At 45.4% G+C, this 25,720-nt stretch overlaps 1 protein-coding gene across 1 annotated transcript in view; it reads right to left on the bottom strand.

Moving 5' to 3' along the window:
- SYNE1 (spectrin repeat containing nuclear envelope protein 1) overlaps positions 1-25,720 on the bottom strand; it is a 326,773-nt gene that overhangs the window by 114,772 nt on the left and 186,281 nt on the right. The window contains exons 67-77 of the mRNA XM_045294717.1: positions 23,585-23,785; positions 20,255-20,428; positions 17,894-18,025; positions 17,178-17,374; positions 15,953-16,085; positions 14,662-14,844; positions 13,134-13,283; positions 10,972-11,148; positions 8,386-8,541; positions 4,408-4,563; positions 2,812-2,982 (exon numbers count right to left, since the gene is read on the bottom strand). Coding sequence (XP_045150652.1) covers positions 2,812-2,982; positions 4,408-4,563; positions 8,386-8,541; positions 10,972-11,148; positions 13,134-13,283; positions 14,662-14,844; positions 15,953-16,085; positions 17,178-17,374; positions 17,894-18,025; positions 20,255-20,428; positions 23,585-23,785 — 1,830 coding nt within the window. The remainder of the gene's footprint in view (positions 1-2,811; positions 2,983-4,407; positions 4,564-8,385; positions 8,542-10,971; positions 11,149-13,133; positions 13,284-14,661; positions 14,845-15,952; positions 16,086-17,177; positions 17,375-17,893; positions 18,026-20,254; positions 20,429-23,584; positions 23,786-25,720) is intronic.

Genomic DNA, 25,720 nt, shown 5'->3' with positions numbered 1-25,720 from the left:
TCCTGCTGGCACCCAGTCCCTCAAGCTTTGCCTGCCCCTGCTTTCCCTGCCCACAACACTGTGTTATTGAGCCAAAGGTGGCAGAGCAGTGACAGGTGGCGGTGGCCCCGACCAGGCGTGCAGGGGCGAGGGCAAGGTCGTGGCAGCTACTTTGAGACCTTGCCCTGAGCTCACAGAGAGTGCTCTGGTGACAGCAGCCCAGAGACATTCTAGGGGACAGTAGTGAGCAAGGGTGTGGGGACACCAAGCAGGAAGTGGGTGCAGGAGAGACTGCTGTGTGCCCCCATTGTCAATGAGGGCCCATCGCAAACAACGGCTCGAGAGCTTAGACAAAGTTTACCCATTTTGGCTATTTTTCGCTGTTTTCTTTTTAATCCTTTAGAACGTGCTTGGAGTAGCAAGATCAAAAGAGAAAAAGAAGATGTAACAGGGCAGCAACAGTGGACACTATCGGGGCAGATTTCCATGGGTTCCCAAACTTAAAAAAAAAAAAAAAAGACTCAGTGTCCCCCCAGCAATTAAAGACATTTGTGCTCTAGCCCACAATCCAGGATAAAGTGTAGATATCTTCATTTTTTTGCAGCTCCCTGGATTGTTCCTGAAATCCCCGCCCCTCCACCCCCCCACATACACACCTCCAGCTAGCAGGAAATAACACCCACATTGGGAAACACTGACATGTACAGTGAAAAACAACAAACTCACCGTCATCAAGTCAATGCCAACTCAGAGTGACCTTATAGGATAGGGTAGAGCTGTTCCCGTTAGTTTATGACACTGCGACTCCTTACAGGAGTAGAAAGCCTCATCTGTCTCCTGAAGATCGGCTGGCGGTTTTGAACTGCTGACCTTGTGGTTAGCAGACCAATGAGTCACCACTAGGCAACCAGGGTTCCTGGTATGTCCAGCAGTATTCTCCTCTTATCCAAAGAAGATAAGTCCTGATACCCACCCTGTAGGTGTCTGAACTCTTGGGTAATAGGAGCCTACATGGACTATGCTTTTTTCTGATACAGTCAGCGCTCTGTGTCCCCAGGTTACATGCATCTGTGGGTTTAACCAACCACAGATTGGAATATTCAGAAAAACAAACCAAACCAATTACATGGCCAAAGTAGTCCGTAAGAGGGAACACCAAGTGCCATTGAGAGAGCACTGACATGGCATCCACTATTATCAGGCTCAAGCCTAAGAACAGTTGTGACGATGGTACAGGATCAGGCAGTGTTTCCCTCAGTTGGACACAGGGTCACTATGAGCTAGGACTGACTCCAGGACACCTAATAGTAGCAGCAGCAGGTATAATAAGTAATCTAGAGATGATTTACAGGACCTCTGGTGGTGTAGTGGCCTACACACTGACCTGGCAATCCAAGGTAAGAGGTTCGAGCCTACCAGTCGCTGGGTGGGAGAAAGATGAGATTGTCTGCTCCCATAAAGATTTAAAGTCTCAAAATTCAGGACAGTTCTGCCCTGTCCTGTAGGGTTGCTATAAGTCAGGACTGACTCCATGGCCATGAGTTTGTTTGTTTCTTTGTTGATGATTTAAACTATAAGGGAGGATGTGCATAGGTTATATGCCAACACTAACATTTTAGAGAGCCCTGCAAATGCAGTTGTTACAAGTTGGTCCGCTTACTTCCAGGTCAGCAATTTGAAAGCACTCAGTCATTCTATAGGAGCAAGATGAGGCTTTCTACTCCCATGAGGAGTTACATTCTCAGTCTTGGACATCCACAGGGGCAGTCCATCCTATAGGGTCACTAATAAGTTGGACTTCCTCGATGATGGTGAGGTTTTCCCTACTGGGCTAGATCCCAAGGACATGACATTTTATATAAGGGACTTGAGAATTCACCGAGTTGGATATCTGTGGATTTCTGTGTGGGTAGGTAGTGTGGGTGGGTGTCCAAGAGCCAATCCCCGACAGATACTGAGAGACGATTTTACACGCATACCTATGATAAAGTTTAATTTATAAATGAGGCACAGAAAGAGACGAACACCAATGATAATAGAAGGGGACAGTTATTCAATAAAGGGAGGGTCACTAGATCGCAAGCACTGTGGTACTAGGAAATCAATCTGATAACCAATTGGCTAAGTGACTGATGGGGAGGTAACTGTGGAAAGGCTGGAGCAGAGGGTGACTCTCATCCCAGGTTGGATGGAGCAGACGCCATGATGGCATGACATACGGTCCTATTACTCAGAGAGGCATCGCCAATTCTGGAATTTTCCATTTCAGATTTTTGGCTCATGGTTGACCACAGGCAAACCGCAGGTAAGGAGGGAGGCAACAATAAAAGCATTTTATAAAATACATTTTTTATATTTAAGAGAATCTTAACAATCTTTTCGTTTTATACCAGCTAAGTAAAATGTCTGTGTCCACAGGCAAAGTGGAACTGAGTATCAAGTAGGCCAGCTAAAATCATGCCCTTCTTTGTTTTCTGGTGTCAACAGATTTCCATTTCGAGCTGCCTTTCTGAGTCACCTGGTGAAACCCCACTCCTTTGCTGGGCGTGAGCCTGGAGAACTCCGGCAGGTGAACAGCTGCCATAGGTAAGGATTGGATGCCCCAGCTGCCTGCCTGGCTACCTGCCCTATGCACACATCGGACACAAGTTTCAGTGAAAGCCATCCCCTGGGGTCTGGGGAAGGACCCCAAGTAGATAAAGGGGGTTGGCTGCCACTAAATCTAAACAGCATATGGCCCTATTTCAGCAGACAGGATGGGGCTGACACTTGCTAAGTGTGGTTTTCCTTAAGTGGAAAGAATGCTACGGATGTGTGACATTCATTTCTTACCTGAAGGTTATCTACTTGAACCTTCACGGCTTCCAATGAGCCAGTCAGCAGGCGTAATCGGGAGAGGGAGTATCTGGCCTCCATGAGGTAGCTGTTGATCTTGTCAAAGGTCACTTTGTGATCATTCCACTGGTCCAACACTGTCATCAGCAGCATCTTTAACTGACCAACCTTTTCAGAAAGACAAAGGCCCATAAGCACAAAATAGAATGACGCCACACCCAAAGGGTGGATGCACTGAACCTCACCAGGTGTAATAAATAGAGAAAAGATTAGAAAGATAAAATGTGGTAACTGCACAATGCATGTCCATCTTACCTGTAAACTCTTATCTATGTACATTTGCATGATACATTATGCGTCAGAATGGATTTCCTGGCAGTGGGTTTGAGAGATTAGATATGAATATATTTAAATGCATATAGGGGAGGGAGTAAGCAAGTGAACAGAGCAGAGAGTGGGTTAGAGAGAAGCCAGGGCACAGGGAGAGCTCACGGAAGCAGGAGGCAGATGCTGAAGAGATAGGGCCTTTCTCCAGGGCTGACAGATAGCAAGCCTTCCCCTAGAACCAACACTGAATTCAAACTCCCAGTCTCCTCAACAGTGGGAATATCCATGTCTTTTTGTTGGTGACAGGGTAACCTTCAGTCATATTGCAGTGTTATTCATTGACGGTGGCAGAGACACGCCTACAAGATGAATACATGTCGTAACAAAGCCAGGTGGAGAAGGGTGTTGGATCCTAGCTCTGTTCTGAATGGAGAGTTAATGAGATTGGCTGAGGCACTGGTTGTGCTATGTGAACGACAGAAGGGACTTAAGAATGGCTGTGAAATGTACTTTACATTCAAACAGCTAGAAAGATGGAGTTGTTATTAGCTGAGATGGCAGAAGGTATAGGTGAGTGGGGGAAGGTTAAGAGTTGGTTTTGATCTTAGAAATGTGAGTTGTCAGGCCAATGGCGACATTTAATGGTTGGATAGAGATATTTGATCTCATGGACTGTACAGATGTTCTCATGAGGGGCCAGTCTCTGGAGAAGGTAGAGAGTCAGCCAACCAGAGGAAGATCCTGAACCAGATGGACTGAGACAGGGACTGCCCCGATGGGCTCCAACAGCAGCACTTGGGAGGAAGGCACAGCACTTGGCCGTATTTCATGTCCTTGTACGAAAAAAGCCATTATGTGTGGGAACGGACCCCAGGCACATAATACGAGCAGTAGTGCTTGACTCTGTCTCTTTCTCTCCATGTCCCTAACCATGGCCCTGTCTCTACCTAGATAGAGTTCAGGAGAAACGTCCCCACAGGAGACCTGCAGTGGAGAATTGCCTGTGCTTAGATGATGTTGATCACCACGGGCATGGACAAAGTGAACGAAAGATAATAAAGCTTCCTTCATAGCAGAGTCTAGACGCTAGAGCTGCTGGTATTGCTATTTTTCAGAGGTAAATAAAGTAGATTTAACAGTATAAAGAGGAGACGCTTAGATTTGATCATTACTGCTCAGAAACGCTGATGAAACCTGAACCTAGATTAGAATGCAAGCTGCCCAACATGGCCTTGGTTGGCATCCACTCGGCATACGCAACATTACCTTGTGGTCCAGATCTGCCCAGGTCTGGGCAAGTTCCCGCAGCGTGCACCTGACACCCCCCGTCACTGCTTCTTTCTTGTTCTGAATCAAAGCAAATCCATTCTGTTCAACGGCCTCTACGTCTCTTTCCTTTGCTTTAATCAAATCTTCCAGATCCTGAAAGGTTTTAAAAAATGTTGCCGGTCATTTAAAATTGTTCATTTATAGGACTCTGTGGGGGTACAGTGAAAGTCAGCCCCGGTGATCTCACGGCCCACACATCTATTATTAGCCCAGGTCACTCCAAAATGATTCTCAGAAGAGGGTCTTCAGAGTTTTATTTTTTTGGACAATAAAATAATAAATTTTTTAAAACCTTAAGATGTGTTCTTTTGTTTTAATCCTGTGAGAAACTGGCAGAACTTTAAAATGTAAACATTGATTATCTATAAGATAAAGAAATAGATATATGTATGGTTTTTTTTTCCTCCAAGGAGAGAAATTATGTTTGGAAGTGGTAGCATGCTTTGTGTTATCTTTTTCTTCATGGATTAAATCTGTTCATATGAATTGCTCAAGAAACATATAAAATGGGACATATTTTGAGCTGATACTGAATTAAATCTACATCATAATCCAAACATACATCTTAATAACATCTGAAACTGAAAATTTCATCCAGGTGGGCTGAAATCGCATGTCATTCAAGTCATAAAGCTCACTGGGGTCACAGAGCTGGTGGGTGTCTAACATGGGATGAGAACCCAAGCCTCTGAGGCTACTGACTTCTAGTAATTGTTACTATGCAGTAATTATTAAGGAGATCATTCTGCTTTTAATATTCTCTCATTTCCACTTTATAATTCAGCTCATACTTTGACAGCTTTGATAATCATCCAGAAGGAATATAGTTATTATTGGGTTAAAGGTCTTTTATTCAATATAGAAAGTATCATTAAATTTGTTATTTCGGGATTTTCAATTTATTTATCTAATGGGTTTTTAAAATGACTGACGACCTTCTCAATGGCTTTCGGGTGAGTAAAATGTTGGACTGCTGAACACGAAATGTGCCCTTGCTGACCCACAGCTATTACCTTCAAGACGGACATGAACCAAAGCATCCATTTATTAAAAACACATGTCTGAAATGCTCTACGTATTGAAATCGGCATATGTGCAAAGCCTAGGTGGGAAACAGGATTAAAATCCACCTTCTGTGGCAAAGGTGTGCTTTTCTTTCCCTTTCAATAATAATTAAACGGTGGCTCCATCTCTGATCAGTGAAAAGACAAGTCAAATGGAATTTTGTTATACTAAATCATTATCAACTTGGGTCAATTCATCCACATCAGCTTTTGTGTTGGTTGAAATGCATGAGTCACCTCAAAAAGACTGGAAAAATATTCACACTTTGTGTCAAACCCAGCTTGCATCCCGTCACTGACTTACGCAAGCTGGCTTGAATTTCACATTTGGCCCATGGAGCCCTTTCTCACAAAGGACAGTAAATTTTATAAAGGTCGGTGGTAGTGCCAACTGGAAGCTGCCAGCTGCGCTAAGAGGATCTGCAGGCAGTTCCCTGAAATAACCGGGTGGGCTCCTTTCCTTCGGTGCCTTCTACTTGACACAAATGGCATTTCATTTGGCAGGGCTTTCCCAAAACCAAAAACCCAATGACAATGAATACGCCCAGGGCCCTGGAGTGGATTCGGACTCCCGGTGACCTCATTTGGGACAGAGTGGAACAGCTTCATGGCTTTGCTTGGCTGTCGGATTTAAAGAAACGGATCACTGGGCTTGGATTTATGGAAATGGATCACTGGGCTTTGTTCAAGCGCTCAGACCATTTGGAAATCCCAGGGAAACCCACTGTTACTGCTGACCATGCATGAGCACACTGACTCCTAGCACAGCCTAGGCGTGTTGGCCCCGGCACAGTGTCCTTTAAAACACGTGTATGGAGCCCTGGACTGCTAACCAGAAGCTTGATAGTTCGAAGGTACCTAGTGTATGTACTCTGTGGGAGAAAACATGGCAAAGTGCTCCCAGGAAGATTACAGCCCAGGAAACGCTCTGAGCAGCGATCTGCTGCAATCAACTCAAGGATGTCCAACAACAAAGAATTTTTCCAGCTCTTGACACTGCCTGCCCTGTTTCTCTGCTAAACCAAACGTGGACCAACTTGGTCGCACTGCTGGTCTGTTTCCTAGATAGCAGTGTGTGCTTTGTTAAATAGAAGAGAGGTACAGGAGAAAAGATGGAATGTAGCAGGAGAAGCAAAGAGAAGAAAAGACACAGCAGGAAGAAAAGGGAAAGGAGGCAAGGCAAGGAGGGAGCGCAAGTGGAGTCACATCAAGGCAGGCTTCCGGTTTTCCGAAAGCCGAGCAGAGCACAGCACTGTCATGAAGTGCTGGTCTTGCTGAAGCCAACACTGGGAAGTATCTTTACATTTCATGGGGAAGCTTTTAATGTAGGAACTCGTCAGGAAGTCTGCTTTCTCAGCCTTTCAAGAGAAAGAACAAGAAAAAAAGAGATGCTGGCTTCTTGGTGGACTATAGAATTTATTGGCCTTATTGAGAAATAGAACGGACATGTGCAAAGTTGGTAACCCTATGACTCCAGTGGACACTTTTCTGTGGTCTTTAGTGTTTTCCACATTCATTTTCCGATGAGAGGTCTTTTTTTTTCTTTTCTTCCAAGGTATTTCTCTATATGGTATTTTTTTCCCTTGTCATTTTTATGCACCTCAAAACTGTAGCCCATGGGCTAAGAGATCCAGCCCAAACAGTGTCCATCTGTTTTTTTTCTGGGTTTAAAAGCTGTGGTTGGGAAATTCATTGTGTCTCTCTTCACATTTGCACCCCCAGGAGAAAAGAGCGAGAGAGAAAGAGAGCATTGCCCAAAGCCTTTGGTTTTGAAATGGAGACTGTGAAACACAAGATTTGGGAGAGGAGCTGCCTCTCATTTCCTGTTGCATGTATCACCCGGAATGCTTGGTGCAGAACCAGGCGGTTCCACCTGAACCCTGACGCTCACATCCATGGAGGATCTCCATGTGAACCGAACGGAACACTGCCCCCACAATGCCCTCGCCCTTAAGCTCTGAACCCGAGGGCAAGGAAGCTTCTCGTCCTTACTCCCACTCCCAGGAAGCTCAGAGGAGAGCTGATGAATCTACACTTTCCGCAACAGTTAATAATCCAAAGGCTCTGCAGGGAAGTTGATTCCGACTGATAGCAACCCTGGATTGCTCCCTGGGGGTTCTGAGGCTGTAAATCTTCATTGGGGGCGACAGGCTCATCTTTTCCCCTCGGCTAATGGGCTTAAACTGCTAACTTTCTGCTTAGCGGTCCAATATGTGATCCACAATGCCACCAGTTATAAGCAGACATAAGGCACCCAAAAAGCAAATATACTATGTGGACATTTAGAACAATATAAAATGTGGACTATTAGAACAAATCAACTGAAAAAAAAGACATTATTAAAGATAATGGAGGACTTGTGATTTTTGATTGAGCCTTAAATAGGAAGGAATTATTACTAAAATTTTAGTGGTGATATAAGAAAATGTGACATTTAGAGATGCATCTTAAGAGTACATAGGAATAAAACAATGTGATGTCTGGGTTTCTATGAAAATCTTATGGATAAAAAGAATTCGGCCTAACGTGTGAAAACCTTTAAGCACTAAATTCTGTGACTGATATACAGGGATTCTCTCTACTTACCAATGCTCTTGAGAAGCTTCACAAATTCCAAATTTAAAAACACAGGTGCAAAAAACAAGACTTTAAAAACTCTCTATATGTGCAAAACCAGGGAAACTTGGTTTCAAACACACATCTAATTCCTCCAAAATTGAATTCTTCCATCAGGGTCTGGAAATTCCAACTCCCTCCCATCCCACCCCCAACTACCCCCACCTCCTACAATGCACCACATCCTGTGAATGGGTGACATCAGATTGTGTGTGTCCGCCCCCAGCCACCGTACCTGACAGTCTTTTATTGCATTCTGAACTGAAGCCTGATCTCCAATTTGCTGTTGTTGGTTTAGTCGTTTCTCCTGAGTTTCAAACCAAGTTTTCAAACTTTGCACATTGTTGTCATAATCTGACCAAGATTCCAAAAGGCCTTCCAGCAACTGGACCTAGACAAACAGAACGAAATGACATTTGCAACTGTATTGAAAATCAAATCATTTGCAGGCAAATTACTCTAGCCAATGTTTTCTCTAAATGTAGTAATTTTTTATTGTGGCAAATTGTGTGGAACAATACATTTGCTATTTCAGCCACTTTCAGGCAATGGCATTCACCATGCTGCACAACTATCATCAGTATTCCATTTCACATGTTTTCCGCCGTCCTGAAGCCAAAACTCAGTGCCCCTCATTCTCTCCTCACCACCATCCAACCGCAGATCCTGGTAAACATCAGCACATTTCTGTCCTTATGCATCTGTCCATTCCAAAATACTTCAGATATGCGGGACTATAGAGCATTTGTCCTAGTGTCTGACTGACTGCACCCAGCATGTATTCAAGGTTCATCCAGGTTGTGAAACAGGTCAGGGCGTTATTTCTCTCTATGACTGAGTAGTAGTCTACACGATTTGAGCTTTTACCCCAATTAAACCAAAACAAAAAGGTAAGAAAAGAAAAACAAACATACACCCTGCCATCCAGTCAATTCTGACTCACAGTAATTTGTAGGGCAGGGTAGAACTGCCTCTGTGGGATTTTGAGACGGTAAATCTTTCTGAGAGCAGAAAGCCTCATCTTTATCCTGTGGCTCAGCTGATGGTTTACGGCTGCTCATCTCATGTGTGGAAGCCTAATGCATAACCCCAACCTGACCAGAACACAGTTCTTGGAATATGAAGGGTCTTCCAAAAGTTTATGCACAACGGGGAGCTGTTATCAAGGAGTTCAAGACAAAAGAAAATGTTTTGAAACTGATTGTGGTAGCAATTGTACAATACTGCTTGATGTATTTGAACTATGGAATGTTATGGTAGCTGTGAGAACTTCCACTAAGATGATTCAATAAAAAAATTGGGGGCCCTAAAATAAACTTATATTATTTTTTGTAACATGTCTGAACAACATTGGAGACACGAAAAGGATAAGATACATTTGAAAAGCGGCCCCTCTGAGAGCAAAGTGAATTCTGTTAAAAAGGAAACAGGAACAAACATTAAGTTCATAATGAAGCTTGGGTGGGAGACTGGTGATTTACTAAAAGTTCATGGGAACAATGAAATTAGCAGCATACACATGGATAACTCATTTTAAAAAGGGAAAAGGCAATGCTGAAAGTGAAGCCCACCGTGGCAGACCAGGCACATCAGTTTGCAAGGAAAAGAATCAATCTTGTTTGGGCTCTAATTGAAGAGGTCTGACAATTAAGAGCAGAAACAACAGCCAACTATAAACATCACAATGGGTCTGGTGTACACAGTTCTGACTGAAAAATTAAAGTAAAGCAAATTTTCTGCTCGGTGGGTGCCAAAACGGTTGTCCCCAAATCAGCTGCAGACAAGAGTAAAGCTTTGGATGGGAATTTTAAACAAGTGGATTCAAGATCCTGAAGCATGTCTCAGAAGAATTGTAGAAGATGAGGCATGGTTTTTCAAGTACGATCCAAACTGGAAACAAAACACAAAGTAATGGCCACCATGAGGTGGAGACGGATGAGTCAAGAAGACAGGTCCTGGCAACACGTTTTTGAGCTGCTCCAGGGATTTTGCTTGTTGACTTTCTGGGGGACCAAAGAATGGTAACATCTGTTCATTATATGAGTGTTTATTATCTGTTCATTCTATGAAAGTTAACCAAACTAGCAAAAAATATGCAGGAAAGTGTCACCAGAATCTTTCCCCACCATAACAAGCCTCCTGCTCATTCCTCTAATCAAATGAGAAATTTTGTGAGAATTTCAACATGAAAGCATCGGGCATCCAATTTACAGTCCTGATTTGCCTACGTCTAGCCTCCTATTGTTTCCTAATCTTAAAAAAAAAGTCTCCAAAGGGCTCCCATTTTTCCTCAGCTAATAATGTCAAGCAGACGGCACTGACAGCGCCTCAGGAATGGCCTACATGGCTGGTAGTGCTGCTTACAAATGTGTCTTGACCTTGGTGGAGCTTATGTTGAGATATGAAGTTCTAATTTTTAGTGTTAGTCTTTAATCTCATTTTTCCCCCACCATCTTAGAAGTGTCTTCATAGATGGTAAACACAAAATTGAATCTTACAAAGCATGAATCAATGGCCATTTTTGGTAATCAGAGGCAGAACTTAAGTCAACCTGGAGAAAAGGTCAAATAAAGTAAGAGGTACTTTATAAAATGAGGAGTACCATGTAATATATAGAGTAGCGGAGTCATCATCATCATCATCACTCACAGGCCTAAAGGCAGAGCGATGTTTCTTGGGTAGCGTTCCCAGAAGAATCCAGGACCCGGATGGCTGTGCCCCTCATTAAATGAGTTTTATCTTCATCGTTACACGCCACATAACAGACGCTGTTCTCGGTATTTTCATGCAACTAGAGAGAGCAGCAGGCCACTTGGCTTACCTTTTCAGTTACTAGACTCTGCAGGATTTGCCAACTTTTATTCATTGCACCAAGTTGCTCCGCAAAATCAGTCTTATCGCTGCGCTTACTTTCCACGTCTTGACTGCTGATCTGAAGCACGGACTGGTTCACAAAGTCTACTGTCAACTGTTTGCAGTTAATGTCTATCTTAAAGCCCTACAGAAGGAGAGCATGGGGAGAAGCCAAAGGCACACATGTTATCGGAGTTTGAAAACCTTAAGTAACCTTCTATATTAATGTACCACAGCCATGACTGAGTCCGAATGGCACAGCCATGATATTGACATGGATCAGTTTCAGAAGTCCGTGTGTGTGTGTGTGTGTGTGTGTGTGTGTGTGTGTGTGTGGTGAGATATGTATGTGTGGATGTATGGATGAGAAGCTCTAGTGGTGCAACCGCTAACCAAAAGGTTGGCAGTTTGAACCCACCAGCAGCATCCATGGAGAAAGAGGTCTCAGTCAGCATCTGTAAAGTGTACAGCCTTGGAAACCCCATGGGGCGGTTCAACTCTGTCCTATAGGGTCGCTATGAGTGAGCAGGACTTGGTGGGAATGTCTTTCTTATATAAATGTGATATATGTAGAATGTAATATAACATGTATGTTGGAGCTTCAAAAGTTATTGGGAAAATGGAATTTAAAGATAATGAGATTTTTCCACAAATATTTTGAAGCCCCTTTGTGTGTGTGTGTGTTTACAGATATGTAAATGTAGTCACGGCATCATGTTGATTCTGACTCATAGTGACCCTATAGGATAGAGTACAACCGCCCTTGCGGGTTTCCAAGTTTGTGAGTCCTTAGAGGGCTAGAAAGCCTGCTCTTTCTCTCCCAGAGCGTGTGGTGGTTTCAAACCGCAGAGTTAGCAGCAGCCCCACACCTCACCACGAAGTCACGTTTGACTGCTATTAGGTGCTATCAAGTCTGCTCCAACTCATAGAGGCTGTGTGTGCAACAGAATGAAACACGGCCTGGTCCTGTGTCACACACACACACACACACACACACACACACACACTGCAAGTCAGGAAGTGCTCGTCTAATACACAAAAGGTTAGTGACTCGACTTCACTCAGAAGCACCTTGAAGGACAGACCTGGTCATCTCTTTCTAAAAATGTCGCAGCCTGGAAACCCTAGAACGTCCTTCTACTCTGTCCATAGAGGGTCCTCCGGAGTTGAAATTAGCACGACAATAATTAAAAACATACGTAACAACTGATGTCTTATGTAAGCTTACATGGGAAGTGTAGGATGCAGACTAGGAAAAGTTTACAACCTCAGTATGAGGACATTGAAAATCTGTTTATTATTTCCTAAATGGCACAATGTTTTGTTCAATATCTGTTGCCAATTGTGGGAGTTACATAATCTACTGTTAACCTGAGGAAGGGGTGGAGTCTAGCCTGCCAATCACATCACAGCTTGATGACCTCATTTGAAGGCATGATGGAGATAAATTGCTCACTGGAGGCCAGACACACCCTCTCTGCTTTGTCTTCCTGGGAGACATTCCTGCTGACAAGGCACATGGAGCTCCCTGATGAAATCAGAGCCCTAGAGCTGGAGGAGCCACATGGAGACCCATGCCAGCACTGAGATACTTCCACCTCCACTGAATCCACCAAGACTTTCCACCCATCGGCCTGTGATCTTCCTGCATTTGGCATCATTGCATGTGGCATGAGTCTGAAGAGGAATTTATAGACTGGTATTGAACATATGAGCCAATATCTTAGGCACTTGATCTGGATGGGCTGGAATGTTTTCTTAATATGCAATTACTCTTTGATATAAAGCTCTTTCTTATACACATATGGGTGTCTCTGAATTTGTTTCTCTAGTCAACTCAGACAAACACACCAATACTGCATGACTTTTCCATGCCCATATGTAAGTTTTCTTGCTTCCTGCTCATCTGTGATCACTAAGTATAGACCATAAACTCCAGGTTCTGTTGTTCATGGTTTGAGTGTTTAGATTGTTTTAACTCAAATGATTTAAAAACATGAATAGTTAAAACCCAACATGTTTCCTTACCTTGTATTTCTGAAGGTATTCATGAATTACTTTGTAACCTAAATCATTTTAACTCAAATGATTTAAAGACATGAATAGCTAAAACCTAACATGTTTCCTTACCTTGTATTTCTGAAGGTATTCATGAATTACTTTGTAACCTATGGCATGTTTTATATTCTCTTCATCCTTTTGAATGACATTTTCCATTAGGGAAATCCAACTCATGACTTCAGTAATGGCATGGCGGGAAGGCAGCTTATCCATTTGCAGCTGTCCAAGACAGATCAGGACCAGTCGAAAGCATTAAAAAAAAAATGCAAACACCCTTCCTGCTAGTATAAAAACTCTATATGAATTCCTCTCAATGTACCCACAGAGATGGTACCTTCTCACACAGTTTTGGTATCTTAACCCTCCTTGACGCATCCAACTGTCAGGCAAACATAACAGTCACCTCTTGTTCACTAGACATTTGATACTATTAACGCTAACTGATTAATCAAAACACCAGAAATAAGAAAATATTATTCCTATCTTACAACTAGTTTTATGAGTTGAAAAAAATTTTAGCTAGCAACTATTCAACAGATGTATTTCATTAATTTTCTTGTAAAATCTCTTGTGTATTATGACTCAGGATTGTGAAAAGAAGAAAGAAAAATACCACACTATGATCTCCCCTTTTCTAGAGTTTTGGCACTTCAATTTTTACTCCAAAAGTCATCACCAATTACCTGTCTTTTACTGAAATGGACTTAGAATCCTGACTCTCACTTCATACATTAAACATGAGTGCATATCATTCATTGTGACTATATATTTAAGGGAACAAAAAGCAGTCAATTAACGTATTTATGGCTCAGGTTCTCTGTGTTGAGGGCCCCCAGTTGAATGTGACGTAGTCACTGCCCATTGGAAATGCAGAGCTGCTGGTCAAGAAGGGCCAGCCGGGTGCATCAGACCCACAGCTAGGGTACTTGGTATCCACAGATGAGTGCCTAAGAGAGAGGAAGATCACATATCTGTGACTGCCAGGGGAGGGAGGTGTAATCAGGACAACAGGAGCACTGACATCTATTGAGGGCCTGCTGCTCTGTTGAAGGAGTCCTGGTGGCATTGGACTGCTCACCAGAAGGTCAGCAGTTCAAAACCACCAGCTACTCCATGGAAAAAGATAGAGCATTTTACTCCTGTAACGAGTCACAGTCTCAGAAGCCCACAGGGGCAAATCTACCCTGTCCTACAGGGTTGCTAGGAGTCAGTATCGATTCCACGGCAGTGAGTTTGGTTTGATTTGGCTGCTCTATTGTAGGTAAGATAATAGGTCTTTTAACTATAGTAGGCTATTAAATCTTCGTAACTACTCCCTTTATGAGGAAGGCATTGTTACCTAGATTTTATCCAGGAGAAAGTAGGAGCTGAAACAAGAACTGGCAAAACTCTCAAAACACACACACACACACACACACACACACCACTTGAGCAGAGCATTGTAGAACTGTCCCATTCCTTACAAAATACAGAGGGAGAAAAAAGCAGAAGATGCCCAAGACAAAGCTGATTTAGATTTGTGAGCCCAAGCACCTGAAGGCATGTTAACAGCATTTAAATCGACCACCGGTCGCTAACCCAATGGTTATTTCTGTACCTGGTGGAGCTTCTCCTGTACAACAGGAATATTTGTCAGCAGCTCAGTCCACTGGCTCTCAATGCGGGACAGCTCCGACCGCAGGGCAGCGGTGTCCACCTTCTTTAATCGGAGAAGCTGGTTCCCAGTGCTCAGCACAGATGATTTCAGGGAAGACTTGGCCTCCACGTCTTTAGAAAACTCCTGCAAGAAGTAACAACGCTTACATCATCAGGATGAAATCATCAGACCTTTCATTAAAGGCAAGAGATCTATTCATGACCTGAGCTAATTTTTTCCTTACATCTCCAAAAATTACCAAGGATTTTTGCCTTACTTGGATCCCCAGTCATTGCCCATGCAAGCAGCAGTCAAGAGATGCATTAGGTAAATGCCTTGCATTAGGTAAATCTGCTGCACAAGAACTCCGTAGAGTATTGAAAAGCAATGATGGTACTTTGAGGGCTAAGGTGCACCTGACCCAAGCCATGGTCTTTTTGCTTTCCTCATATGCATGTGAAAGTTGAATATTCAATAAGGAAAATCAAAGAAGAATTGACACATTTGAATTGTGGTGCTGGAGAAGAGTATTTCAAATACCACGGACTGCTCACAGGACAGACAAATCTGTGTTGGCAGAAGTCTGGCCAGAGTGCTCCAAAGCAGCAAGAAAGGCCGGACGTGGTCTGACAGACTGTGGGCCTGTTGTCAAAGAGAGACCAGTCCCTGGAGAAGGACATCCTGCTTGGCAAAGTGAAGGGGCAGCGAGAAAGAAGAAGGCTCTCAAGGAGATGGATGGACACCAGGGCTCCAACCATGGGCTCAAGCATGGAAACGATTGCACGGACCATGCAGTGGTTCATTCTGTGCTGGACAGGGTTGGTGTCGTCTGGAAGTGACTCAATGGCACCTAACGACAACAACAACAACAACAACAACCCATGTCTGGGGTGGGGGAGAGACACTGAACATGGTAGAGAGAAACAAAAGAACCCCTGACAAATCCTCAAATGAAACCCGTTCCTTAAGAATTACTTTCCTGTGGAGTAGGTGACCCTGCCATCTTGAATAATAATAGCTTTTTATTACTATTAGTTGGGCTTTAGCACATACATCAATCCGTATTTCAATCATGTCAAGATGAATTGTATAATTATAGAACGCACATAAAAAAGTTACCACTGACAAATCCTTTACAGCTTACTTTATGAAGTTCTGTCCACCCCTCGCTTATTTCCATTTACTTTTGCACGAGTCTGAACTTCGTATTAACAATAAAATTGCATCTGACGCTGTTGTTTCTGAGGCTTACCAGGAACGCATTCAGATGGTCACGGACCATCTCCAGTTCTTGCGGGACTGTCACAGATTGCTGGGACCAAAATTCGAGCCTGTCTTTTGCAGATTGCAGCCAGTGGGTCATAGCTGCGGAGTCACTCAGGTATCTGTCAACACATCAATGGGTCTATTAAGCAAGTACCCAAGCTCTGTCTCTGCAAACCCATACCACCCCTGATGCCGACAGTGGTTTTCAAAGGAGAAAAGGCAGATTTAGTTGAAAAATGTGCTGGTCGCCACCCCCCGGAGTCTCTTCTCTTAATGGTTACATCTTATGGAAGTCAGTCTGTCTGGGTTTTAACTTTCTGATCTCTACACTAGGAGCCCCGGTGGAGTTGTGAGTTATGTGTTGGTCTGCTCTCCACAAGGTCGATAGTTTGAAACCACCAACCGCTTGTCAGGAGAAAGATGAGAATCCCCACTTCTGTGCATTGTTAGAATCTTCCCAACCCACAGGGGCAGCCCGACCTATAGGGTCTCTAAGAATCCGAATTGACTCGATGCAGTGAGTTTAGTTTTGCTTTTTATCTCTACACTGAATAAATAAATTTTTAAAAACCACCTTTCTCCAATTCCATTACATGGAAGTGATTTTGATAAATTAAAAAAAAGAGGGTGGGAGGTAGGGACACGAGGATTACAAAGTTTCTCTGAAATAAAGAGGACACAGACACAGAGCTTTTAGTTATATAAAAATCAACTCTCATCTTTTCTTGGATACTTCCTGTTACCCTTGACTCTCTTATTCTTTGAAATCTACATGTTCACATGCCGTTAATAGGCCAGGAGCCCTAGTCATGTAAGCGTTAAGAGCTCTTCAAAGATGGGAACCCACTTGGAGGCACGGATGGAGAATAGACCAGTTGATCTTCTCCATTATGATCACACAGCCCAGGAACCCCTGTGAGGGAGTGCTACTCTGTACATGGACTGCTGAGTCCAAATCAACTCACCAGGCATCCCACAAAACAAGGCAGGAGAGAAAGATGGTTACACGGGGCACCTGCTTCCCTGCCCACTTTTAACTACTTCTGTACCGGATGGTACCAGACCCCAAGTAGGCTTTTGTGTTTATCGTTCTTTTCCAAACTATCCGGTACGCTGCTTGCAGAAACATCTCTTTTCAAACCTGGCACCTACTGACCGATAGATCCTCGGTAGCACCAACCTAACAGTAAACAAGTGGGTCGTGACACTACCTGGTCCAGTGTTTCAATATCGTCTCCAGTCTGTGCAGCTCCTTGGCCACTTTGCTGGTGTTGGTCAGCCAGGATTCTCCCAGGTGCGTGAGCTGGCTTTCTAGAGCTGAGCAGCTAACGGAGAGCAGAAGCCGCTTCCCGTCATCTAGGACCTGACACAACTTGGGCTGGTGTTCATTAAGGCTGGACTTCAAATGCTGGAAACACGGAAAAAGGCCAGTTAGAAGTTTGTAGAGTGCCATTTTTCTCCCTGAGAGTATAATGCCGTAATCTCCATTCAAAAGTAGACTTCTAAGTACCAGGGAAGATGTCGAGGCGCTGCACTCACTCTCTCCCTCATTTCCATTTATTTCATTTTTGGAAGTGTAGTACACGTTAGGTGGGTGCATTTAAAATGATCAGATGACAATCATTTCGCGATGATTGCAACGATTAGCCTAAACTATGGAAAATGATTTAGTGGGAGGCCCATTTTCAGAAGGCGCTCTTGGGTTCAGTTAGAAGCACAAGTGTAGTCTTTGGTGTGAGCTCGATGCACCAGGCTCTGCACATCTTTCCTCCTTGGTGAATTCCAACAGTTACCAACCACTCCAGAAAATGAAAGCACATAATAAAATACTTCATCAGGAGCTGTATTAGATGCCATGAAGACAATCAGAAAGTTCCACTGGGAAATAGAGCAACGGGGATACCAGGATGCCTAGTTGTGGGCTGACCTGGTAGAGTGTGATCCGATCGATGAGCCGGTCTTCGCTCTCTTCCACCAAACCCACGCTGGGGATGCTGTTCTCCACCACCTCCAGCTGTCTGCTGAGCTCCTGATGGTCTTCTCCCAGCCGGGTCCATGTCTAGGAAGCCAATGGTGGAAGGTGAACGAAAATGCCCTTGCCAGAGGATGAGATTTCTTATCCCATGACTTTCGCTTCTACCTCTGCCACACAGAGCTTCATCTTGTGCCTTAGCAACAAGCGGCTCTGATGTGCGTCTCTCAGCCAGAGGTTGACAATGCCAACATGGGGGTTAAGGAGAAGATGCCCGAATTCCCATGCCAACAGCCTAGCCAGGGTGCTGGCCTATCAAGGAGAGGTACCTACTCCTGCAAATGTTTCGAGTATTAAAGATAAAATTGTCTCCAAATGACAGCCTGGTGGGGAATGCCATGTCTGTAGGATCCTGGCGGTTAGCTAGCTGGGCTCCCTTTGGTCCCGGGCAGAAAATCTACACAGCCCTGTAACTATGACCTCTAGGCAGTTTTGGTAAGGCTGGTAATACGGAGCAGAGAACAAGGTGCAAGAGAGAGAGATTGTGATCCCCGAAACTCTGGTGGAAATCAAGAATGAGAAAACAGGAGCAGTTTAAGGCAAGTTGTAGGATTAGTCCGTGGGGACAGGCAGCGACTGCTCTATCCGTGATGCCTGGGGTTGTCACGGGCTTTTAAAGATCACCAGGAAGCCCCTCCTGTGCACTTCTACTTGGGGTGAGGCTAGGACTCCAGGCAAGTCTGACTCAGGGCAGAGCCCCACAAATGCCTTCCATTATTCCCCTAGGTATTAAGTATTTCCAGTGCCGCTGTAACTACTCGCCCACGCCCACCCCTGCAATTGTCGTGGGTACACAGCCACACAGTGCGTATACAGACAAACCCCTCTCTGTTCCAGGAACACTCCGTTTGCAAACGCAGGCAGTGGGCTGCAGCGAGACCCAACCCTGCTCTCAAGGATAGATCTGGGGCCTTCGTTTCAGACGACATCACCCCTGGGTCTCATGATCGGCAACCCTTGGCATCTAAGAGCTACCCTACCGAATAGCGTGTCTTTCTGTGAACTGACTTGCCAGCTTGCGTTACGGGCCTGCGGGCTTTGCCTGCTGCCCCACTCGATAGCACGGGCTTCTCAGGACAGTCAGGGCCCAGCAGTCCTTGGCTTTCTGGAGCCTTGTTTCCTATCCAATGAGTGGGGGCACAGTGGGTTAAACACGGGGCTGCGTACGGGAAAGGCTGCTGCCCAAACAAGCCACTCCATCTTGGAGACTCCGGGGGCAGAGCCACCTCAAGGGCAGTGAGTGTGGTGTTGTTTGTTTGTTTGTTTGTGTAGTGCATGCCTACGCGTGTGAAAGTTGGACTGAACACGGAAGACCGAAGAAGAACAGTTGCATTTGAATCGTGGCGCTGGAGAAAAACACTGAACGTATCATGGACTGCTACAAGGACAGAGAGATGTCGGAAGGACAGCCAGGGGCTCCTTGGAGGCAAAGATGTAGGGATTTCATTTTGCCTACTTCGGACATGTGGTCAGGAGCGACCAGTCCCTGGAGAAGGACCTCATGCTTGGTCTGGTGGAGGGGCAGCAAGAAAAGTGGAAGGTCGTCGCTGAGGTGGCACTCAGCAAAGTGGCTGCAACCACGCGCTCAGGCATAGGAACCATTTGTGAGGATGGTGCCGGACCGGGCGGGTTTCGCTCTGTTGTGGCTAGGGTCACTGTGGGGCAGAATCGGCTCAAGGGCACCTGACAACAACAACATAGTGTGTGGCCAACTCGTGGCAGCTGGTTAAGTGCTGAGTGTCTGAACGCCAACACGAGAGTGATTGGCTCTTCACAACAGCCTCTCATGACAAGCCAGGCTGAGCATCAATGGCGGCGCCCAAGGTGCGATCACTGCAAATGGCTAGTTCAGAGGTTGCTCTCTGTTCTGCTAGAGAGAGCCTTCACTTTCAGCGTGCCAAGTCCAAAGACTGGAAGCCAGGGAGCTGGCCTCTGCCTTAGGGGCTCTAGGACTAGGTCTTATTCCAAGAGCCTTCTGAACAGAGCCGGGGATATCTTTCCATTTTGTTAGTGCTCTTCAATAGGCTACTGGTCTGATAGACAAACTCAAATTCACCAAACCCTTAGCAGGTGATACTGGGCCAGACAGCAGTATGCACTCTGGGGGCAGTAGGTAGGAGAACCACAGAAGCAGCTCAGTGCTGAATCCTGGGGCACAGCCAGCTCCACGGTGGCAGGAGGTAGCCAGCGCGCTGGCCCTGTCTCGTCATCATGGTCCCTTCTGCAGGAGGGACGGTGCCGCCGCAGCAGCCTCACCTCCAGGATGTACTCCAGTTCCACGCCCCTCTTGTGGGCCCGTTTCAGGACCGAGCACGCCCCAGTCATCACTTCCGTGTGGAATTCCGGGTCCCTGAGGCCTGCAAAGCTGATGATCTTCCGGAAGAGGGTTTCTGTCAGGATCATGTGAGATTCCAGGCCCTGGAAGTATTCCTGCAATGTTTCAGGGAGAAAGAAGTCAGAGACTCACTGATCAAATGTGCTGAACATGCTGACCGGACCCCATCAGACAGGCACCCCCCACCTCACTCCAGGGACTCTTCGCTTCCTGCAAAGAAGGGGGCTCTCTGGACTCCTGCCTTCCACTGAGTGAGACACACACACACACACACACACACACACACACACAGTCCAAAGAAATCAGCTCTTCATCTGTTATCAACCTCTGAAAACCCTGTTGCTGGCCTCGAACCCCCTGGCCTGTTTCCTGGTTCCAGCCCCCACTAGCCGTACCCCACGAACTGGACCCCACGTCCCTCAAAACACTCAGCTCCCAGGGCCTCACCAGCGGCCCCTGCTCCCCTCTGTTCTTCCCGAGATGTCCTCATTCGACACGTTCGGTGCCTTTCCTGGCTCCAGGGCGGCGCCTGCACCCTGCTCCTGAACTGAAGGGTCTTTCCTCAAGCCAGTCACTCACTGCCAAGCACAGCTGGGCACGGACCATCGGCATTACATGGTCTGTCGTCTTCGACCCATTAGACCCCCCCACCACTGAGCACCAGTCCTGTCGTGACCCTACACGTGTTCTTGAAATGTCACTTTTCACGTATCAAAGGTTCCAGAGGATGGGACGGTGCACAGCCCATTTTCTGTCCCCAGCAGCACCCACAGAGCTGGAGGGGCGGGGCTTATCCTAGCAGGGTTCACTGCACGCCATTTGCTGAGCACTTGCTGCACACTTGACCTCCTGACCTACTTGCTCAATCCTCGGAGCAAGTTTGTCCGGTGAGGACTTCTATTTCCCATCTTAGGGTGAGGGCATGAAGCCACCCAGCTTCTGTAGCATGCCTACAGTCTAACAGTCATTAATGCAGGCAGGAATGGATTTGGACCCAGACCAAATGGCTGGAAAAGGATCCCTGGTGGCACAGTGATCAGGCACTTGGCCGCTGACTGAAAAGTCTGTGATTCAAACGACCAGCAGCTCCTTGAGAAAATATGTGCCCTATACTGGGGACAGGAGCACCAACTGTCCCCAGAGGGCTTCCAGGGTTGGAATCCTTACAGAGCAGATGTCATTTCTTTATTCCACAGGGTGGCTTGTGAGTTGAACCACTGAGCTTTCAGTTAACAGCTATGTGCTCTAACCACGGTGCTATTAGGGTTCCTTTGGCAAAAATTACAGCTTTGGAAACCCTATGGGGCTAATTCTACAGCCCTTTATAGTCACGATGGGTCAGAATCAACTCAAGGGCCACATTTTCAGTTGGTTTGTTGCTTGGTTGGTTGGTTGAGTGTGGCTGTGGTCGGTCCAAGTAGTTAACACACAGCTGCTAACCAGAGGGTGGAGGTTCAAGTCTAGCCCGAGCCTCTTTGGAAGACAGGTCTAGAGATGTATCTGTGCAAAACCATCCCCTGAAATTCCTTTGGAGCACAGTTCTACTCCATCACCCATGGGGTCACTTTGTGCTAGAGTTGACTCACAGCTAGCTGCTAGGTTGGTGTTCATGCGGCTGTATCTGTGATCTCAACTATAGAGCAGGTCTCTCAGAAAGCGGTCCGATGGTCATCAGAGCATAGGACCTTCAGTATGGAAGAGACCATGGTGTCACCTAGCCTAACATTCACCCCGAGCTGAGACTCCTGCGATAGCCCCTCTAACCACTGAGGGGCCCACAGGGTTTCTCAGTCCAACACCGTGTCTCCTCAATGGCAGCCTCCACTGTTCCAGATTCTTCCCCCAGCTTTCCTGCTGGAAGAGCTCAGAAGGATCTTTTATTGCTAGGCTCAAAGATTGGAGGAAAAACAGCTGTGGACTTGAAAGCAACATTAGAAAAGCCAAATGATAAGGCTTTCATAAATCATGAAGTTTGGACCAAAATCTCAGGAGTGTAGGGGTTGGTGACAGCATGAAGTACAATTGAAAAAGAAACCCACCCTTAGAAGCCACCAGAGATCCACATCATGGTAGAATATATTAACCGTCTAGAACCCAATAAGTTTTATAAGTTTTGCTCCAGAAACTTCCTATTGTCTGGGAGATTGGGTCTCTGGAGGCAAGGTTGTGCTTTCCAGAACCATTGCTAACAACATGAGAGTTATTGTGTGTGAAGCTGGCATTTCCTCACAAAGGAATAGTGTTGGACCTGGGTTTGGTCTTGGCAGGCTGGAGGGAGCAGCAGCAGGCTTTCCCAGGAAAATTAGGCAGTAAGAGATTCTGCCCAAGGAGAAAGCAATGCCTAGAACAGCTCCCAGAGAGTATGTGTACAGGTCAGAAGAGCTGATGGTGCAGGTCACAGGTACCTGAGCCCAGAGATGAGGGGTGGTTTCTGATTGGACCAAATAAAGGCATTGGGAATAACTAGGACTAGATGAATACACCTGTGTAAACATGCATAAGGGGAAACAAAAGAAAACCAGATTGAAGAATGGAGCATGGCTTTTTCTGTGCAAGCCACTGAGCCGTACTCTGATGGTAATTTTTGAAGGGAAACAACCTGGCTAATGGTGCCAGCAAGGGCTGCTGAAAGTTCCAGAGGCTGTCGAAAGGGCAAACATGAGTACGTGGGAAGAAGGACAGCTGGAGTGGCCCTCAGAGGCAAGGAATGATAAGACTTTGTCTTACATACTTTGGACATGTTGTCAGGAGAAACCAGTTCCCGGAGAAGGACACCATTCTTGGTAAAGTGGAGGGGCATGGAAAAAGAGGAAGACCCTCAAGGCGATGGATGGGCACAGTGGGTCCCACAATGAGCTCAAGCAGAAGTACAGTGGTGAGGATGGTGCAGGCACTATTACACTCTGTTGTGCGCAGGGTCCTGGTGAGATGGGACGAACTAAGTAGCACCTATTAAGGCAACGCCAATGATAGTGAGGAACAGCATACGAAACTGAGGGGAAGTGATTTTCTTTTTTTAATTTATAAAAGGGTAGGGCAGATCCACTTATGATGCCTCTGGGCTATTGTCGGGTGCATTTGAAGATACCTTTGATGGCCATTTTCAAATGTCACATGGGGGGTCAAAAAAGATAAAGAATCATGCATTTTATGAAATATATACTAGGAGTGAGAGCATGCGGGTATAGATTCACAAACCTACTTCTTTTTATTTTCTTGGATTTTTAGTCTTTCGTTCCTTTTTTGTTTACCTTATGCTTGTCAAGCAGCTGTTGGACTTCCTCTTTGGAAGACACAATCACTTTCTGGTCTCCCGCCATTTTCTCTCGTCCAGTTTCTAGCAGATCAGCCAGGTCCTGCAAGGCTCTCTCATATTGGCTTTTGAGTGCAAGGTTCTGGTTCAGGCCACTCCGCCGGGAGCCAATGGTCACCATCAGTTCATCGTACATGTCCTGGGGATCACAAGCAACACTCACTCACTTCCAGCTCAGGCTCAGCCACCTCTTGCAGCAAGTTACTCGCCAAGTCCACGGCCAAACCAAAGGCACTCCCCCTTCAGGGTTGTGACCTGTGTGGGCTCTCTGATAACCCATGCATCTTGGAGTCTGAACTTCGAAAACTTCCTTCTAAAAGATAAATAAACTTGACATTCTAAGATTGCAAAAGAGGCGCAAAAGCTTGGCCTCAAATTGGCACAGGAGGTAGATCCAGTCGCAGTCTGACTCAGAGTGTGGCTAATTTATGGTGAGTGTGTGGGGTCATACTGTTGAAAAATGACTCATGTGGCCAAGGGCAATCACATAGACAACGCCACCCAAGGTTTTATAGTGCTGTCAAAGCTTACATAATGTCACCACGATAGGACAGAGCATCCCTACGGTTTCATTTGCCACACAATAATCCGATCTGGGACCGTTAGCCCAAAAAGGAGCTGGAGAAACCAAGGGGTTTAACGTGAGCTGAAAGAGACTCCCAGGCTGCAAAAGGCCCTGTTTTTGCCAAATGTGGTGGTGTAAATAATTCTTTAAACTGGAAAGATGTTTTAGGAGATGATGTTGTATGAAGCACAGTGTTTATTGGAAGCATATGGACTTGGTTAAGGTAGCATATTGAGCTTGCAGCGGACCCAAAGCAGACAATCTGGAAAAGTTCAACTTTAAAGCCTGTTTGCAGCTGTGATGTCCACGTACAACACTTTAAGTTTAAGCACTGCTGGGAGACAGTGAAAAACAGGTACAGACTGGGGGCAGTGTGGCCTTACTGCACTATGAAATGTGAGCTGGAAGAATGATAGGGTAAAAAGGAAAGGTTGTTTATATAAGTTACTTTATTTTCTCAAAAGGAAGCTCTTATGGCTCTATACTGGGTTCGTGTTGCCATTATCTACGGGCAGCAAGTCAGCTCTCAATTCACGGCAACCCCATGCATTACCCACTAGAGCAGCACTTCTCAACCTTCCTTCTGCCGTGACCCTGTCATATAGGTCCCCGTGTGGTGGTGGCCCCCAACCATAAAATTATTTTTGTTGCTACTTCATCACTGTAATTTTGCTATTGTTATGAATCGTCATGTAAATATCTGATATGCAGGATGTATTTACATTGTTACAAACTGAACATAATTAAAGCCTAGTGATTAATCAAAAAAGCAATATGTAATTATATATTGTGAAATATTTATTTCTAATGACAAATTAATGAAATCTTGTCTTGAAGCATGGTGTAGCATGGGTCATAGTCTTCACTCTAGATACTCATATGTGGGTGTATCTGCAGGTGGGTGGACCCACCTGGATAAAGGAGTGGTGTCTTGGTTCCTAAGACCATCGGGAATTACATATTTTCCGATGGTCTTAGGCAACCCCTGTGAAAGGGTTATTCGACCCCCAAAGGGGTCACGACCCACAGGTTGAGAACCGCTGCCCTAGAGTTTCCTTGGCTGTACTCTTTATAGAGTTATCCAGGCCTCTCTTTGCAGAGCAGCTGCATGTGTTCCATTTTCCAATTTGTAGGTGAGAAGGCCAATCATGAATGACTTCTGGGACCTAGGATCCTGGGCTCATATTTCATTCAATATATGCATAGTTTATATATGCAATAAGGCGTGCAGAAAAAAACCATGTATGTGTGTGTCCCTAGACACCATGCAGAGCCATCAGAATAATAATAAAAGGAATTTCACAAAAAGAATGTGAATCTTAGAAGCATAAAACATAATTCACACAGGCTAATATGTTCTTCCATGTGGGCTTTGTTGCTTCTGAGCTAGATAGCCACTTGTTTACCTTCAAGCTTTTAAAACCCCAGACACTATATCTTTTGATAGCCGGGCACCATCAGCTTTCTTCACCACATTTGCTTATTCACCCGCTTTGTCTTCAGTGGTTG

The sequence above is a fragment of the Echinops telfairi genome, unplaced genomic scaffold (assembly GCF_000313985.2).
Source record: "Echinops telfairi isolate 266 unplaced genomic scaffold, ASM31398v2 ScPeMD7_3533;HRSCAF=4204_0, whole genome shotgun sequence".
Taxonomy (NCBI): Eukaryota; Metazoa; Chordata; class Mammalia; order Afrosoricida; family Tenrecidae; genus Echinops; species Echinops telfairi.
The sequence above is the reverse complement of the archived record's forward strand: the minus strand, read 5'-3'. Positions and strand labels throughout refer to the sequence as shown.